Source organism: Numenius arquata, chromosome 2, assembly GCF_964106895.1.
Source record: "Numenius arquata chromosome 2, bNumArq3.hap1.1, whole genome shotgun sequence".
Taxonomy (NCBI): Eukaryota; Metazoa; Chordata; class Aves; order Charadriiformes; family Scolopacidae; genus Numenius; species Numenius arquata.
Window position 1 is genome coordinate 2,847,182 of NC_133577.1, and position 17,737 is coordinate 2,864,918.

General features: G+C 43.9%; 1 protein-coding gene across 1 annotated transcript in view; it reads left to right on the plus strand.

Annotated features, from left to right (window-relative positions):
• The window catches only part of ENPP3 (ectonucleotide pyrophosphatase/phosphodiesterase 3), a 44,452-nt gene that overhangs the window by 9,131 nt on the left and 17,584 nt on the right, over positions 1 to 17,737 (plus strand). The window contains exons 6-14 of the mRNA XM_074144523.1: positions 27 to 124; positions 2,982 to 3,061; positions 3,628 to 3,747; positions 12,054 to 12,163; positions 12,599 to 12,664; positions 13,481 to 13,553; positions 15,047 to 15,155; positions 15,315 to 15,443; positions 16,839 to 16,870. Coding sequence (XP_074000624.1) covers positions 27 to 124; positions 2,982 to 3,061; positions 3,628 to 3,747; positions 12,054 to 12,163; positions 12,599 to 12,664; positions 13,481 to 13,553; positions 15,047 to 15,155; positions 15,315 to 15,443; positions 16,839 to 16,870 — 817 coding nt within the window. The remainder of the gene's footprint in view (positions 1 to 26; positions 125 to 2,981; positions 3,062 to 3,627; positions 3,748 to 12,053; positions 12,164 to 12,598; positions 12,665 to 13,480; positions 13,554 to 15,046; positions 15,156 to 15,314; positions 15,444 to 16,838; positions 16,871 to 17,737) is intronic.

Below are 17,737 nucleotides of genomic sequence, written 5' to 3' on the forward strand. Positions count from 1 at the left end.
GATGACAAACTCACATTTTCTTGTAGGTTTGATCTGCCACCAGTTATCCTGTTTTCAATGGATGGGTTTAGAGCAGAATACTTGCAAACCTGGAGTTCTTTGCTGCCAAATATTGAAAAACTCAGTAAGTTACCAAGAGTGCTTTGACTATTGTCTTTAAAAGTCTGCATGCTCCAGTCCCTTTTGCTGCTGTCACGCATGTATGTTGCTCAGCAGTAAGAAATCACAAACTGGGTCTCCTTCGTTAGTTGTATATTGTCATTATTCTAATGTTCTACTTTACTTTAATTCTTGTGTTTGAGTGCACAGCAAACATGACTTTTTTTAACAAGGTCTATAATACGGGTCAGAAGCTTTTTATTAAATAGATAGTTTGAAATAAACCTTTAAATACAGTTTAAGACTGAAAAATAATTCCAGAGAAGTATTTCCTATGTTCTCTGTACTCCCTTTAAAAAATTCTAGCTGTTAAGGAGATCTTCATTATATATGTATATTATGAAACGAAAATGCATTGGGCTATTGGGAAATTTTCCTCAAAGATGCACTTTTCCAAGTCAGCTATTTTAAGATATTAAAGACAAGCTACATATTTAAAAGTATGTCAGTGAATATTATTATATTAGGCTTAAATGCAATGTAATTTACATAATGGTATAATTTATTTATATGATTGCAGTAACATTCAAGTAACTGTTTCCCAGTATTTCTGAATATTGGGAGGAAGAGTAAGTTGAAGATATTTAGCTTGTCCCATAAGGGGCTTTAAAAAGTGAGACCCATTAGTGCACACTTCATTAAAATTTCCTGAATATTTTAAAGCTCCGCTCTCAACATACTTTGGACAAAATCTCTACATATTTATTGATTTCCTCTTGGAAGTAATAGTCTAAATTGACCGTGTTTATGTCTGTCCTGAATATTGTGCTCATTTGAAAACTTCTCATTGATGTAACAAAGTACTACGTTGTACTGAATAGTTAACAGTCTTGTTTGTGGATACCAAGAGTGTTCAGAAACCTGAACTGGAAGCTGTGTGCAAACCTGACTTCTTGTGCAAATATTTTTCTTCTTTGGTGTCGTTCTGACATTGCAAGGAACTTGAATCAGTGAAGAAATCAGGGATGCAGAAGTCAGTGTTCAGTTCCGGTCTTTTTGAAACAGGTGAAAAGGAAATGCCAAATTGACAAAAGGCATGAAAACCGTGCTACGTTTACGTGTCCAAGAAATCCTTTCAAGCAAGAACAGATCTAATTCAGCATTACTCATATTTGGGGGCAATTTTAACAATTGCTTATGCACGTTCATGCTTATACTTCTCGGAAATCTACAATAGAAAGGAAACGGAAATTCCTTTCTTCGTAAAAGAAAAAATGTAACACTGATTTGTAGCATACAATATTTCCTCTCGATTAATTCCATTAACCTAGGATTTTCAGTAGAGTTAATCAAGCTAGTTCTTATAGAATGTGTACACTATGAATGTAGCTCCTTTACTGCTCAAGAGAAATCCATACAAAATTATGCTGAGTTTCTCATGTATTTGTCAATTATTCAGCCCTTCTTTATACACTCTTTAAGTCAGGTTTTTTTTTTCTGTTCTGCACCAGAACAGGCTTTTATTGTTTAGTTGATGTTGCTTAGTTAAAATCAGTTTCTGTTCTTTGACTGAAACACTGTACATCAAAGAATAAAGTGTGTTTGAGTGTGAATCAAGTAACCATCTGACTGCAGCTTAATACAGAATGGTTTCTCCACGAGTTAGATTAAAAAATGTCTTTAATGCATCTGCCAATCTTCACACCTTTGTTTTGTGGGTATTTACCCACAAAAATCCAACGTAGTATCCAAGTTGGATACTACGGTGGATTTAGATATTGCAGATGATCAGGTGTGGTAAGTGCCCTTGATTGCTGAAAAGTGATGCAATGTTTGGAAATAAAGGTGGGACACCTGGGGCGGGACTCACTCGAGAGTAGGACACCTATATTTAGCTATGTTCTTGGAGATGTCTGCATTGAGCAACCTGGTCTAGTGGGAGGTGTCCCTGCCCATGGCAGGGGGTTGGAACTGGATAGTCTTTAAGGTCCCTTCCAGCTCTAACCATTCTATGATTCTATGTGAGATGTCTACATGGTCATTGTAGTCAGTGTGTTTATGATTAGTACAGTCTGTACAGTGCAGTGCAGGAACCTGGAGAGCGAGTCAGCTCAACCGACAGACAAAGCGTGCCACAGGACAAGAGGGAACGGGCACAAACTTGAATATAGGAAGTTCCATCTCAACATGAGGAGGAACTTCTTTCCTGTGAGGGTGGCAGAGCCCTGGAAGAGGCTGCCCAGAGAGGTGGTGGAGTCTCCATCTCTGGAGACATTCCAAACCTGCCTGGACACCTTCCTGTGCAACCTGCTCTGGGTGACCCTGCTCTGGCAGGGGGTTGGACTAGATAAATGATCTCCAGAGGTCCCTTCCAACCCCTACCATTCTGTGATTCTGTGATATCTGAGGGTATCTCAAATGGCACCAGGCTCCAGTGCTTAAGCAACTGGGTCCTTCACCCTTCATCACCAGACAGCTCTGCAGAATGTCTTGCCTGGATTGACCTGAGGCTTCAGTCTCATTGCGTAAACATGTGTCCAGTGCCATTTTGGGTCTCAGAAGTATCTGAGATGCCCATTTGGGGTGGCAGGCATGATGTAGGAGCAGCATCTGAAGGCCAGGCAAGCTCATTAAAGATGTCCCAAATGGCCCTAGGCTTTAGGGAGCTGAGCTGAGTGTCCAGGGTCCATTGACTGCAGTCGACAGTAGGAGTAGCTCAGAAGGAGACACCACAATGTATGTGTCTTAATTTGGAGTCACATTTGTCCTCTAATACCACAGCAACTGAATGTGGTGATTTTCTGGTTTTGTTTTTAGGACTGTTAGTTTTCAATTAAAGAAAATTATAAGCAAATTTATATTAATTCCCTGATCTGTTGCAGGAACATGTGGCACACATTCAAAATACATGAGAGCCGCTTACCCCACAAAAACCTTTCCCAACCACTACACTATTGTCACAGTAAGTGAGAATTCGCTAATTTTCCTTTTCATTATCCGGATGACATAGAAAGGGTTTTGTGGTGCCAAGGGATTGACTGATTGTTTGGTGGGATGTGGGAACTCGGGCTGTGGGAGTGAAAGAGGGAGAAACGCCGAGATAGTACATGCAGGCATGAGCTATGGGGCTATATATATTTTTGCTGTCTGATTGTGGCCAGTGAACTGGTTATTCTGGTGATGTTGGATATGGGGTGAGTATGGTGAGTATTGAGTATGGGTGAATAATTGGATACGGCTGAAAATGGGTGAGGACACAGCCGTTTGATGAGCGTGCGTATTATGATGGGTTTGGCAGCTGATGTATAGACACATGACATATAATGTACTTACTCTATAGCACATCAAGTTTTATTTGGTCTGGGGAGAAAATAGGGAAACTCAAGGAAACTTGACAGGCACGCTGAATTCATGGCAGGAATCTGATGATCTGTGTGAATGAGTAAAATGTGTTCAGTTTAAACATAGTTTAGGCTCCATTTGATTTCAAGATTCATGGGTTTTTTGTTGTTTATTTTCATTTTGCAGGGATTGTATCCAGAATCTCATGGTATTATTGATAACAACATGTATGATGTAAACTTGAACAAGCATTTCTCGCTTTCAGGGACGGAAAAATTCAAACCTTCATGGTGGCAGGGGCAGCCAGTAGGTTTCTTTCTCATCATTATTTCTCATTCCTTTATGTCTAGAGTGGCTCATGTGCCATATTATAAAACAAAGCTAAAATAAAATAAAATGCAAAGCAGTGCGATACATTTGCAATACTTGCTAAATATCCCATAGGCTTCATGTTATAGGCTGACTACAAAACAGTTTGGTTTCTATGAAGGTAAAAGAACCCTTAAAATCTTAATTCTGAGGCTTAAAAATCTCACTTAATGTGGCAGTTAGTAAAAAAGACTTAAATATTTTGGCTAGTATTGGAATGGAACTCTTGCCACAGGAAGCCACAGTAAATTTTTGATATGGTTTTATTGTGGGGTTTTATTCTTTTCGTCTTTTAACAACTAGCTACAAAATGAAATCTGAAAATCTACTTCCAAATGATATCCGTTTACAAATACTCTCACAAAGTCCAGGCGTATAAAAGCAATGAAGAGAATAGCAAGAAGCTTAATTTCCAGCAAAATGAACGCTTATATATAACATATGGCACATTTCATAAAAAACCCTAAAAACCCTCCATCCTGACTGTACCTATGGTTGTGATTAATATTATTCATTTACTAGAAATATCAAGCTGTAATAACAGTACAAAAATATAAAAAATACATGTGGTGTATAGTATATCTACTAAATATATATTTATATATTTAATTATATGATTGTGTATGTATATATGTCTGTGTAGTCACGTTTATGGTACACTCAAGTACCCAGGTTTTGGTGCTATTGTTTCATGAAGGATTTTGTCAGGTTTGTAACAGAACCACACCTGCACTCATTTAGATGAATAGAAATTTACCCTTATAATAAAGTCATATAACTAGAATCCTAGAATGGAATGGAATGGAATGGAATGGAATGGAATGGAATGGAATGGAATAGAATGGAATAGAATAGAATAGAATAGAATAGAATAGAAGAATAGAATAGACTATTTCAAGTGGAAGGGACCTACAGCGATCATCTAGTCCAACTGCCTGACCAATTCAGGGCTGACCAAGTTAGAGCATATTTTTAAGGGCATTATTCGAATGCCTCTTGGGGGCTCGACCACCTCTCTAGGAAGCCTGTTCCAGTGTTTGACCACCCTCTTGGAGAAGAAATCCTTCCTAGTGCTAAGTCTGAACATCCCTGACGCAGCTTTGAACTATTCTTCCATCTCCATGATCCGTTCCATCGGCAATTGCCACAGGAAAAAAAAGATCACAACCTGTTGCCAAGTATGGAAATACCTACATGATTTTTTTTCTATGCTGAGAATACCCAAGAAATGGCAAGACTCTGGATTCCGTGCTAATGAGTTTTCTTCAGAATGTGTATGGAGAACACAAACTTCAAATCAGATATGGTGATTAGGCAACCTGTTTGTTGATATTGTATAGCTGCTGTTGATATTGTATACCTGGACTTTCGAAAAGCATTCGATACTGTACCCCATACAATTCTCATGGAAAAACTGGCTTCACATGGTCTGGATGAGCATACGATCCGCTGGGTCAAGCACTGGCTGACTGGAAGGTCCCAAAGAGTGGTGCTCAATGGATTTAAATCCAGCTGGCGGCTGGTCACAAGTGGCGTTCCTCAGGGCTCAGTGTTAGGACCATTTCTGTTTAACATCTTTATTGATGATCTCGACAAGGACATAGGGTGTATCATCAGCAAGTTCACAGATGACACCAAGTTAAGCAGGAGTGTTGATTCCCAGGAGGATAGGGAAGCTCTACAGAGAGACCTAGATAGATTGGATCATTGGGCCAACATCAATGGTGTGAGTTTCAACAAGGGCAAGTGCCAGGTTCTGCGCTTGGGCCACAACAACCCCGTGCATTGCTACAGGCTTGGGGAAGTGTGGCTGGAAAGCTGCCTGGAAGAAAGAGACCTGGGGGTTCCAATTGACAAGCAGCTGAATATGAGCCGGCAGTGTGCCCAGGTGGCCAAGAAAGCCAACGGCATCCTGGCTTGTATTAGAAACAGCGTGACCAGCAGAAGTAGGGAGGTGATTGTGCCCCTGTACTCAGCACTGGTGAGGCCACACCTGGAGTATTGTGTCCAGTTTTGGGCACCTCAATCCAAGAGAGATATCGAGGTGCTGGAGCGAGTGCAGAGGAGGGCAACGAAGCTGGTGAAGGGCCTGGAGAATAAATCTTATGAAGAGCGACTGAGGGAGCTGGGACTGTTTTGTATGAGGAAGAGGAGGCTGAGGGGAGACCTCATCACTCTCTACAACTACTTGAAAGGACACTGTAGAGAGGTTGGTGCTGGTCTCTTCGCACAGGTAGGTAATGACAGAACGAGAGGGAATGGCTTCAAGCTGCAACAGGGTAGGTTTAGACTGAACATTAGGAAAGAATTTTTCATAGAAAGAGTGGTCGGGCATTGGAATAGGCTGCCCAGGGAGGGGGTTGAGTCATAGAATCATAGAATCATAGAATCATAGAATGGCTAGAGTTGGAAAGGACCTTAAAGATCATCTAGTTCCAACCCCCCTGCCATGGGCAGGGACACCTCTCACTAGAGCAGGTTGCTTAAAGCCCCATCCAGCCTGGCCTTGAACACTTCCAGGGATGGGGCATCCACAACTTCCCTGGGCAACCTGTTCCAGTGCCTCACCACCCTCACTGTAAAGAATTTCTTCCTTATATCTAATCTAAATCTCTTCTCTTCCAATTTAAAACCATTGCCCCTTGTCCTGTCACCACTCTTCCTGACAAAGAGTCCCTCTTCAGCTCTTCTGTAGGCTCCCTTCAGGTATTGATAGGCTGTTATAAGGTCTCCCCGGAGCCTTCTCTTCTCCAGGCTGAACAACCCCAGCTCTCTCAGTCTGTCTTCATAGGAGAGGTGCTCCATCCCTCTGATCATCCTCGTGGCCCTCCGCTGGACCCGTTCCAACAGGTCCATGTCCTTTCTGTGTTGAGGACTCCAAAGCTGGACACAGTACTCCAGGAGGGGTCTCACGAGCGCAGAGTAGAGGGGCAGAATCACCTCGCGAGACCTGCTGGCCACACTTCTCCTGATGCAGCCCAGGACACGGTTGGCTCTCTGGGCTGCCAGTGCACACTGCCTGCTCATGTTGAGCTTCTCATCCATAAGCACTCCCAAGTCCTTCTCCTCGGGGCTGCTCTCCAGCCATTCTCCACCCAACTTGTATTTGTGCCTGGGGTTGCCACGTCCCAGGTGCAGGACCCTGCACTTGGCTTGGTTGAACTTCATGCAATTTGCACGAGCCCACCTCTCCAGCCTGTCTAGGTCCCTCTGGATGGCATCCCTTCCCTCCAGCGTGTCAACTGCGCCACCGAGCTTGGTGTCATCAGCAAACTTGCTGAGGGTGCACTCTATCCCACTGTCCATGTCACCGACAAAGATGTTAAACAGTACTGGTCCCAGTACCGACCCCTGCGGAACACCACTCGTTACTGGCCGCCACCTGGACATTGAGCCATTGATTGTAACCCTTTGGATGCGGCCATCCAGCCAGTTCCCTATCCACCGAGTGGTCCATCCATCGAATCCATGAGTTTCCAGTTTTGAGACCAGGATGTCGTGCGGGACAGTGTCAAATGCTTTGCATAAGTCCAGGTAAACGACGTCAGTCGCTCTGCCCTTGTCTACCAAGTCTGTGGCAGTATTGTAAAAGGCCACCAAATTTGTCAGGCACGATTTGCCCTTGGTGAAGCCATGTTGGCTGTTTCCAATCACTTCTTTATTCTCCATGTGCCTTAGCAAGGATTTCAGGAGGATCTGCTCCATGATCTTGCCAGGCACAGAGGTGAGACTGACCGGCCTGTAGTTTCCCGGGTCTTCTTTGTTTCCTTTTTTGAATATTGGAGTTATGTTCCCTTTTTTCCAGTCAGTGGGAACTTCACCAGACTGCCACGATTTCTCAAATATGATGGAGAGGGGCTTAGCAACTTCGTCCGCCAGTTCTCTCAGGACCCGTGGATGGATTTCATCAGGTCCCATGGACTTATGCACCTTCAGGTTCTTTAAGAGGTCTCGAACCTCGTCTTCTTGTACTGTGGGTGCTTCTTCATTCCCAGAGCCCCTGTTCTTGCCCTCCGTGACTTGGGCAGTGTGGTTAGGGCCCTTGCCAGTGAAGACTGAGGCAAAGAAGTCATTCAGTAGCTCAGCCTTATCCACATCCTGGGTGACCAGGTCTCCCGTTTCCTTCCGGAGGGGACCCACAGCTTCCCTCGTCTTATTTTTATCCCTGATATATCTATAGAAGTTCTTCTTGTTATTTTTCACATCCCTGGCTAGATTTAGTTCTGCCTGGGCTTTCGCTTGCCTGATCAGGTTTCTGGTGACTCGGACAGCTTCTCTGTATTCTTCCCAGTCTACCTTTCCCTGCTTCCACCCTCTATAGGCCTCCTTTTTGGTCCTGAGTTTGTCCAGCAGTTCCTTGTTCATCCACGCCGGCCTACTGGCTATTTTGCCCGATTTCTTCTTTTTTGGGATGCACCTCTCCTGAGCTTGGAGGAGGCAATCCTTAAATACCACCCAGCTTTTTTGGGCCCCTCTCCCTTCCAGTTCTTTTTCCCACACTACCTTACCAATCAGATCTCTCAGGAGATCAAAGTCTGCTCTTTTGAAGTCCAGGGTAGCCAGCTTGCTGCGCACCCTCCTTGCTGCCTTATGAATCTTGAATTCTATCATCTCATGGTCACTGCAGCCGAGGCTACCCTTGAACTTGACATTCCCGACCAGCCCCTCCTTGTTGGTGAGGACAAGGTCCAGCACTGCTCCTTTCCTCGTTGGTTCCTCTATTATTTGCAGAAGAAAGTTGTCGTCGACACATTCTAAGAACTTCCTGGATTTCCTGTGCTCTGCTGTGTTGTCCTTCCAACAGATGTCGGGGTGGTTGAAGTCCCCCATGAGGACCAGAGCGTGTGAGCGCGATGCTGCCCCTATCTGTTTGTAGAGGGCCACATCCTCGCTGTCACTTTGATCTGGTGGCCTGTAGCAGACTCCTACTGTAACATCACCTGCCCCCGTGCTCCCTTTAATCCTGACCCATAAGCTCTCTGTCTTGTCTTCACCCATCCCCAGGTGAAGCTCCATACATTCCAGCTGGTCCTTGACATAGAGGGCAACACCCCCTCCCCTTCTGCCCAGCCTGTCCTTCCTGAAGAGCTTGTAACCTTCCATTCGAACACTCCAGTCGTAAGAGCCATCCCACCACGTCTCGGTGATGCCAATAATGTCGTAGCCCTGGAGGCGTGCGCACATCTCTAACTCCTCTTGTTTGTTCCCCATGCTGCGTGCATTTGTGTAAAGGCACTTCAGCTGGGTGCCTAAAGGGGCCGACTTATTAGCTGAGATGGCAGGTTGAAGGCTCTCTTTGAGTTTTTTTCTGCTCAACCTACGCTTAACCCCCTCCCCCTTCGATCCTAGTTTAAAGCCCTTTCAACAAGCGCCGCCAACTCACTTGCCAGTATCTTTCTCCCCTTCTGAGACAGGTGTACTCCATCTGTTGCTATCCGACTCGGTGCCATATAAAATTCCCTGAGTTCAGAATACCCAAAATTTCGGTGATGGCACCAGTTTCTGAGCCACTTGTTTATCGCAGTTGCCTTTTTATTTCTTTCAGGATTTCCTCCTGCAACTAAGGGTATTGCTGAAAAAATTACCTGTGCCCCTGATCCCTCAACCAGTTTTCCCAGTGTCTTAAAGTCCTTTATGATTGTTTTTAATTTCCTGGATGTATTATATACATCATCACTGCCTACCTGAAAAACTACAAGGGGGTAATAGTCAGAAGGGTTGACTAGAGCAGGAACTTTGTCCAACACGTCCCTGACCCGTGCCCCAGGGAGGCAGCAGACCTCCCTGTGAAGCGGGTCAGGACGGCATATTGGTCCCTCTGCCCCCTTCAATAGAGAGTCACCCACAACGATGACCCTTCTGCTTTTCCTTCTTGAACTAGTTGTGATGCCAGGTTTGCGGCGACGTGGTCTTTCTGGCACATCCTGCCTAGTTGTACCATCCTCCTCTCCAACAGTCAATTCCTCCTGCAGGATTCCATACCGGTTCTGCAGGGGTAACTGGGGAGGTGGGAGAGACAGGGAGGGGATTCGCCTGCTTCGCCGACTAGGGACCTGTTTCCATTCCCCCTCTTCTCTGAGATCCCCTTCTACTGTCGGGCGAGAGATGGGGAGAGGGTCCTCTGGCTTATGTGGGGCCTCAACATGTTCTTTTATTTTCAGGGAGTGGGCCCACCAGTCAATCTCCCTCTCACATTCCCTGATACTCCTCAACCTTTCCACTTCCTCCTTCAGCTCAACCACCAGGCCGAGGAGGTCATTCACCTGTTCACATCTGACACAGGTGTCATCACCACTACCCTCCATGGCAAGGGCCAGGCCTCGGCACTCCCTGCAGCCCGAGGCCTGGACACCCACGTGTTTGCGTGGGGCCTCTGTCTGGGTGCCCACAGCTTTCTTGGCAATAGCCTTTGACCTGGTTCTAGCCATGGCTGGATGTGTGCAAGCAAGAGGCAGTGGAAAGGTCAGTTGGAGCGAGGAATTGAACTTACCTTGCACAACGGCAGAGGCTCAGGACCCAGCTGTACAAGTTGCAGCGGCGTTAGGCACCGACCAGGACACCCACCCAGCAACTGGTTGCTGCTCGGTGGGCAGAAGCTAGCTTCTGCCCTCCCCCGGGGCTTCTTATAGGATGGCGGTGTGATGGGCCGTGGGAGGCGCTGGCTCCGCCCAGGCTTAGTCAGCAGCCGGCCCACCAGCTGTCAGCCCCCACCACGTGGAGGAGGCTTTGCCCGGCGACAAAAAAGCCCCAAAAAGAGCTTTCCCTCGGCCTTTTCAGCTACAGATCGCTACTCCCAGCGCAGTCTTACCTGCCCTGGAGCTGGTCTCCGTCGCAATGACCGTTAGGTACGTTAATGGCTTGTTTAAATGTGCCGCGGGAGGCGCTGGCTCCGCCCAGGCTTAGTCAGCAGCCGGCCCACCAGCTGTCAGCCCCCACCACGTGGAGGAGGCTTTGCCCGGCGACAAAAAAGCCCCAAAAAGAGCTTTCCCTCGGCCTTTTCAGCTACAGATCGCTACTCCCAGCGCAGTCTTACCTGCCCTGGAGCTGGTCTCCGTCGCAATGACCGTTAGGTACGTTAATGGCTTGTTTAAATGTGCCGCGGGAGGCGCTGGCTCCGCCCAGGCTTAGTCAGCAGCCGGCCCACCAGCTGTCAGCCCCCACCACGTGGAGGAGGCTTTGCCCGGCGACAAAAAAGCCCCAAAAAGAGCTTTCCCTCGGCCTTTTCAGCTACAGATCGCTACTCCCAGCGCAGTCTTACCTGCCCTGGAGCTGGTCTCCGTCGCAATGACCGTTAGGTACGTTAATGGCTTGTTTAAATGTGCCGCGGGAGGCGCTGGCTCCGCCCAGGCTTAGTCAGCAGCCGGCCCACCAGCTGTCAGCCCCCACCACGTGGAGGAGGCTTTGCCCGGCGACAAAAAAGCCCCAAAAAGAGCTTTCCCTCGGCCTTTTCAGCTACAGATCGCTACTCCCAGCGCAGTCTTACCTGCCCTGGAGCTGGTCTCCGTCGCAATGACCGTTAGGTACGTTAATGGCTTGTTTAAATGTGCCGCGGGAGGCGCTGGCTCCGCCCAGGCTTAGTCAGCAGCCGGCCCACCAGCTGTCAGCCCCCACCACGTGGAGGAGGCTTTGCCCGGCGACAAAAAAGCCCCAAAAAGAGCTTTCCCTCGGCCTTTTCAGCTACAGATCGCTACTCCCAGCGCAGTCTTACCTGCCCTGGAGCTGGTCTCCGTCGCAATGACCGTTAGGTACGTTAATGGCTTGTTTAAATGTGCCGCGGGAGGCGCTGGCTCCGCCCAGGCTTAGTCAGCAGCCGGCCCACCAGCTGTCAGCCCCCACCACGTGGAGGAGGCTTTGCCCGGCGACAAAAAAGCCCCAAAAAGAGCTTTCCCTCGGCCTTTTCAGCTACAGATCGCTACTCCCAGCGCAGTCTTACCTGCCCTGGAGCTGGTCACCATCCCTGGATGTGTTTAAGAGACGTTTAGATGTGGTGTTGGGGGATATGGTATAGGGGAGAACTTTGTAGAGTAGGGTAGATGGTTGGACTTGATGATCCCAAGGATCTCTTCCAACCTAGACGATTCTATGATTCTATGATTCAACCGCGTGATATGTGAAACAAGAAAGAGAAATGCATGCTTGCAGCCCATATTTCTGACCCAATTATATATTTTTACATTGGTGATCTGAGCTCCCCCAGCACTGTAAATACCATGCAATAATTTTTTCTGTATCTTTCCCCATAGGTCTGGCTGACAGCAATGTACCAAAATTTGAAAGCAGGCACCTTCTTTTGGCCAGGGTCTGACGTTGCGATTAACGGAACATACCCCAACTTGTACACTGTATACAACGGGTAAGTTTTTACAGGGCTTGTAGTAAACTTCCATAAATGACTCCAAAAATCCCAGATGCCATATGGCAGTTGAAGGAAGTGGAATATAAGATATTTGAACTACAAGATTTTGAAACGGTCTGAGAGATAAGTGCCATTTCACATCATCCTGGTTTTGCCACGCAACTACGGGTAATAGTTGACGTTTTCAAAACCATTTAGGGGATTCACAATGAGAAAGTCAAAGGGTACTGTATATTCTGCTCTTCCAAACAGTTCTGAAAGTTTCAGCCACCTGCAAGACACTGATTGCTGGTACTTAGTTAAGGTGAATCGTTCTTAAAACCCAAATCTGTGACTTTACTATACGACTAGAAGGTGGACACTTTGTATCTTGGAATCAGAAGGTCTTATCAGAAAAGGCTTGTTAACATCTGGGTTTTTTTTTTTTTTCAGTTCAGTTACATATGAAGAGAGAATTTCAGGAATATTGAAATGGCTTGATTACACCACATCTGAGAGGTAACAGTAATATCTAGCAGGTTTGTGAGGCTGTAGCTTACAAAGGTTTTAATGCTTAGCAATTGAAATTTCTGTTGGTGTTTGTGAAACGTGCAATCTTCCTCACCAGCTCAAACGACGATTTCCTGAAATTAAGCCTGTTGTATAAGCATAGCTAATCGTTTTCAAGATGAGCTTCTAGATACAAAAGAGGAAAGAGTGCACATATTTCTGAATGGGATGTACTGTTGTGTGAGTTTTCTTTTACTGTTGTGTCTTTTTTCTTGGTGTGTAGCCTAGAAACATTCAATTTCTAGTCTAAGTCTATGGATGAAAGATTTTATAGGAAAGATATTTCACAAGAAAGTACAAAAAATACAGTTCTGATTGTGGTGCTCGACTTTATGACATGTAAACAAATGAAATCTTTTATTTGATATTTTTTTAACAAATTCCTAATATATTTGCAGTTAGGAGATGCTCTCTAGAGCCTCAGTGCTTAATCAGGGGAAAAGATGCCTTAGGTGGTTGTTCCACTTACATCTCAAAAAGGAGCAGCTTGCTCTGCTGTCTGAGACCCTGAAGTTTTCCAGAGTGATTTCGGGATATCAATTAAAGCCACTGGATACTATTTCTGAAATTGTAAATTCAAATAGTCCATGTTGATTAATTACAAAACTCTGAGGAAGTTGCTGTATGGACTTTTATTAAGGTTTAAATAAATTATTTATAATTCAATTTTAATTTTAATTTTTTTTTTTTTTAATAAACATGTTCTTTTGAAACTGTGTCTCCCAATGCTCATAATATTCTATTCTTGTTTATTTCTAACTCAAGGCCTGATTTCTACACTATATATATTGAAGAACCAGATTCTTCTGGACATTCATTTGGACCAGTTAGTGGTGGTGTAAGTAGCTTTTGTGTTTTTCTTAGACTAAATCGCACTAAAAATGGTGCTGTACTATGAACTTAACCAGCTTATGAACTTGGAAAGGATAGTAGATCAAAGATTACCTTGACTATTTTATGAGTGCTTACTAAGAACTCCTGCGTGTGTTTGAGCCCACTGTTAGGATTCCAACACTGTGTGTGAATCAAAAGAGCTGTAAACCAAACAGACTGGCAGAAAATCATTTCACATCATACTATTAGAAACAGAGTCATAGAATCAAAGAATCACAGAATGGTTTGGATTGGAAGGGACTTTAAAGATAACCATTTCCAACCCCCTGCCCTGGGCAGGGACACCTCCCACCAGACCAGGTTGCTCAAAGCCCCATCCAGCCTGGCCTTGAACCCCTCCAGGGACGGGGCAGCCACAGCTTCTCTGGGCAACCTGTTCCAGTGTCTCACCACCCTTACACTAAAGAATTTCTTTCTAATATCTAATCTAAAACTACCAGTCCAATAATATTAATGATACTATTTAGACTGAACTCTTGATTTTATTGGCAAGTGATATTTGGAAGCACGTAACCTGGCAAATTCTCAGAACTGTCTTTTATTTATTCCTAACACTGTAATTCAATGTTTGTTAATTTTTAACCCAAAACATATTACACCTTTACTGGCATGCAGGCATAAAGTTCAGTCTTTAAGGAGCTTAGGACTTACCATATCAGCTCCGTCCTGGAATGGTCTTATTTCATATATTTGAAAATGGTTTTCAGCAAAAGGCCTTGTAGTGCCCAAGGACAGAAAAACTGATCTTTGTAGAATAGTTTTGGAAGGGGGTTGGAAGGGGGTTTTGTGCCCATATTCATAGATTCATAGATTCATAGATTGGTCCAGGCCGGAAGGGACCTCCAAAGGTCATCTAGTCCGACCTCCCCGCAGTCAGCAGGGACACCCCCAACTAGACCAGGTTGCCCAGGGCCTCGTCGAGCTTCAGGGGTGGTCTGTGGTTTTCTGTAGGAAGTTTAAATAGACTTTATATATGACAGGGGGGCACCTTCTTGGATGTTACACTGGTCTTATAGATACTGCATGTGTGTAAATATTTTTGAAATGCTGCTTATTGTTAATACAGTGACATGTTCATGCTACAAAAATTGTATTTAATGTTATAAATCTGATATTTTATATCAATTTGGGAGTGAGGAATAAATTCTATCTGAATGTGTTAATTTTTGTCTTTCAATAAACATATTTTAAAGCTCAATTTTTCTAAGGTAATAGAAAAAATCTATTTGCAAGTCTTTTTTTTAAGTCACATATTCTACTGTAGAGTAGTGGAATTCTGCACATTTATACTCTAGTGGTGATGAAAAAATAAAAGAAGCAGCAATATTAAGGACCTGAAAACTGACAGAAAAGCTCACCTTTTTCAGACTTTGCTGATTGCATTTTACGACTTGAAATCAGGAAGAAAAATTTTGACAAAACTGGTTTATCTCACAGGTAATCAAAGCCTTACAGCTAGCAGATCGAACCCTGGGGATGCTGATGGATGGACTCAAACAAAGAAACCTGCACAATTGTGTAAACCTCATTGTTTTAGCTGATCATGGTAATGTATAGAGTTCTTTTTTCAATCTAAATTTTACTGAGTTCATTGTTTTCTTCCTCTGTGTAATATGTGTGCTTACTGTTTTTAATCTATAATTCACTTTATCTTCCTTGCCATATATTGTATATAAAAAATAACTGTTTCTGTGTTGTCCTTTAGGGATGGAGAAGACCTACTGCAAACAGATAGAATACATGACTAATTACTTCAAGCAGATTGATTTTTACATATATGCTGGGCCTGCAGCTCGCATTCGAGCAAAAAATGTTCCACAGGACTATCACACCTGTAAGTGTGGACCAATCCTGGGATTGCACAATCATCGTAACAGGAAATAAATAAATAAATAGGGAAAAAAGGATAATCAGTAGTAATCAGCAGAGTGAACAGCTTTCTGTTTCACTTAACCTAGCTTAAACATGGAAGTTGTTTTGGGTTTTTTTGCAAGAACAACCCCTTTAGATGAAATTTAAGGTTAGACAAGCTTGTTGCAGACTCTGATTTGCGTTTTCTTGTCATGTGGAAAGACGAAGTAAAGATAGTTTTATTGTTGTGAGCTGGAACGTCAGGGCTTTGGTAAGTGCGATGCTCTTCACAGATTTCTTGTGCAACACTGGCAGAGTCAGTCTTTTTGAAGCAGTGACTCTTTCCAACTGTGTGTACAGAGTCACCGAATCTGAATCTTAGCGCAGTGGGATCTAAGCCTTGGTTGAGCCCGTTAGCTATTATCACAAAAGAACACAAAATTGAAAAACCATGTGGAGGTAACTCTGACCGGGAATAGATACCGTGCTACCAGATTGAAAAAAAAAAACATCCCAAAACTTTCTGTATCAGGGAAAAGAATGGAGAGAGCATGGAAGTGCTCTATTTAGTGATTTTATAGAATTCATCAAGTATTCTAAAAGGCATAATTCTTGTAGATCTCAAACAGGAGCTGGGATCCTATTCTACTTTTTATTTACCTTTTCTAATTGTATTTATATTTGTAGGCACAATATTTATACAACATAAAGCAGACTTTCCTTGGTTTAAGTAGAAGACAGTCTAAGTCAGACAGGAGCAGAGTAATAAGCAGAGGAGAGAATAATGATGTTTTATATAAGTCTTAATCTCCACATAATTGTTGGATCATTTCTTCTTCATTTTTTCATTTCTTCTAATGGTTTTACTTTTTTTCTGAAGGAATTTTTTTCTGTAAAGTGCTCAGATTTGTTTTTTAGAAAGCCAATGTCAAAAGGCTAAAACTCTTTGAAAATGTGGAAGGTGAAAGTGCTGAGACAGACTGGATTTTTCTCTGTGATTGCTGCTGGAAGTAGGATACAAGACCAGTGCTTCAGGTCCAGTAAAAAAAGGTTGTACTTCAAACAGAAGTTAGGTGGGACAAGAAAATTTGGTTCTGACGATGTGTCAGCCTTGGGTGTAGGCAGTCATCACCGTGGCGGTTTTCTACAGTCTGTCTTGATGTACCCAAAATGCTACTTCCACGGGCTACCACACTTACAGACAGTTACCCTTGGAAACACAACATTCCTACCTGTGGAAGGTTATGGTTACCATAATCTTCATAGGCTAACAAAGAAATTCAATTTCACAGACAAAAAGCAGGCTGAATTTTTTCTCATGAGGCTTTGGACCTTTAGCTGTTTGAATGTATGTTAATTCATCTTTTCTTTTTAACAGTTGACTCAGAAGGAATTGTTAAAAACCTCACAGTGAGTAAATATTTTCATAATTTTTCCTCGTATTTCCTCTTAATTGGAATCTAATCAAAAAGCACAGTCTGTGGAAAAACTGAGACTACAGTACCAGTTTAAATAGCTTACGAGCTCCAGGGTACCATAGGAGGCAGTTCTGGAGGGTGTTCAAAGATGGTCCACAAAGGTTTGCCATGGGGGGATCTCAGCTCAGAGCAAAAGAGTTTCCTGCACTTCACGTTGAAAGAGAAGAAGCGGCTGAGTTCATGTGGAGAACGTAGGGTATATCTCCGTTATAGATCAGAATGCAACACAGAGACGCTCTGGATAATAGGCGCCCGTTAGCTCTGGACTACAGGTGGTCCACTCGGGGGAGGTTAAAGCAACTTTTCCACACAACAGATAATGGCATTGTAGAGCACATTGCCACAGGGTGTTGCAGAAGCTGGAAATATAAATAGGGAGGGGGGATTTTAGGCAAATTAATGGAGGACAGGCCTGTAAGGGCTATTAAGCATGATCCATAAAGAACCTCTGACTTAAGAAATCTCTGAAGCCTAGAGGAAACTGAGCAGGTAGAAGAAAGAAGGTTCATTCTATACTTGAGTTTTTCTCACACACTTTCTCTAAGTATCTGATTCTTTTTCTATTTCTTTGCTTTTATAATTGTTAGTGAGTTAAATATTTATAGAATCATACAAACATTGAATCGTTTCGTTTGGAAAAGACCTTTAAGATCATAAAGTCCAACCATTAACCTGGCACTGCCAAGTCCACCACTAAACCATGTCCCTCAGCACCACATCTACACGTCTTCTAAACACCTCCAGGGATGGTGACTCCACCACTTCCCTGGGCAGCCCGTTCCAAGGCTTAATAAACCTT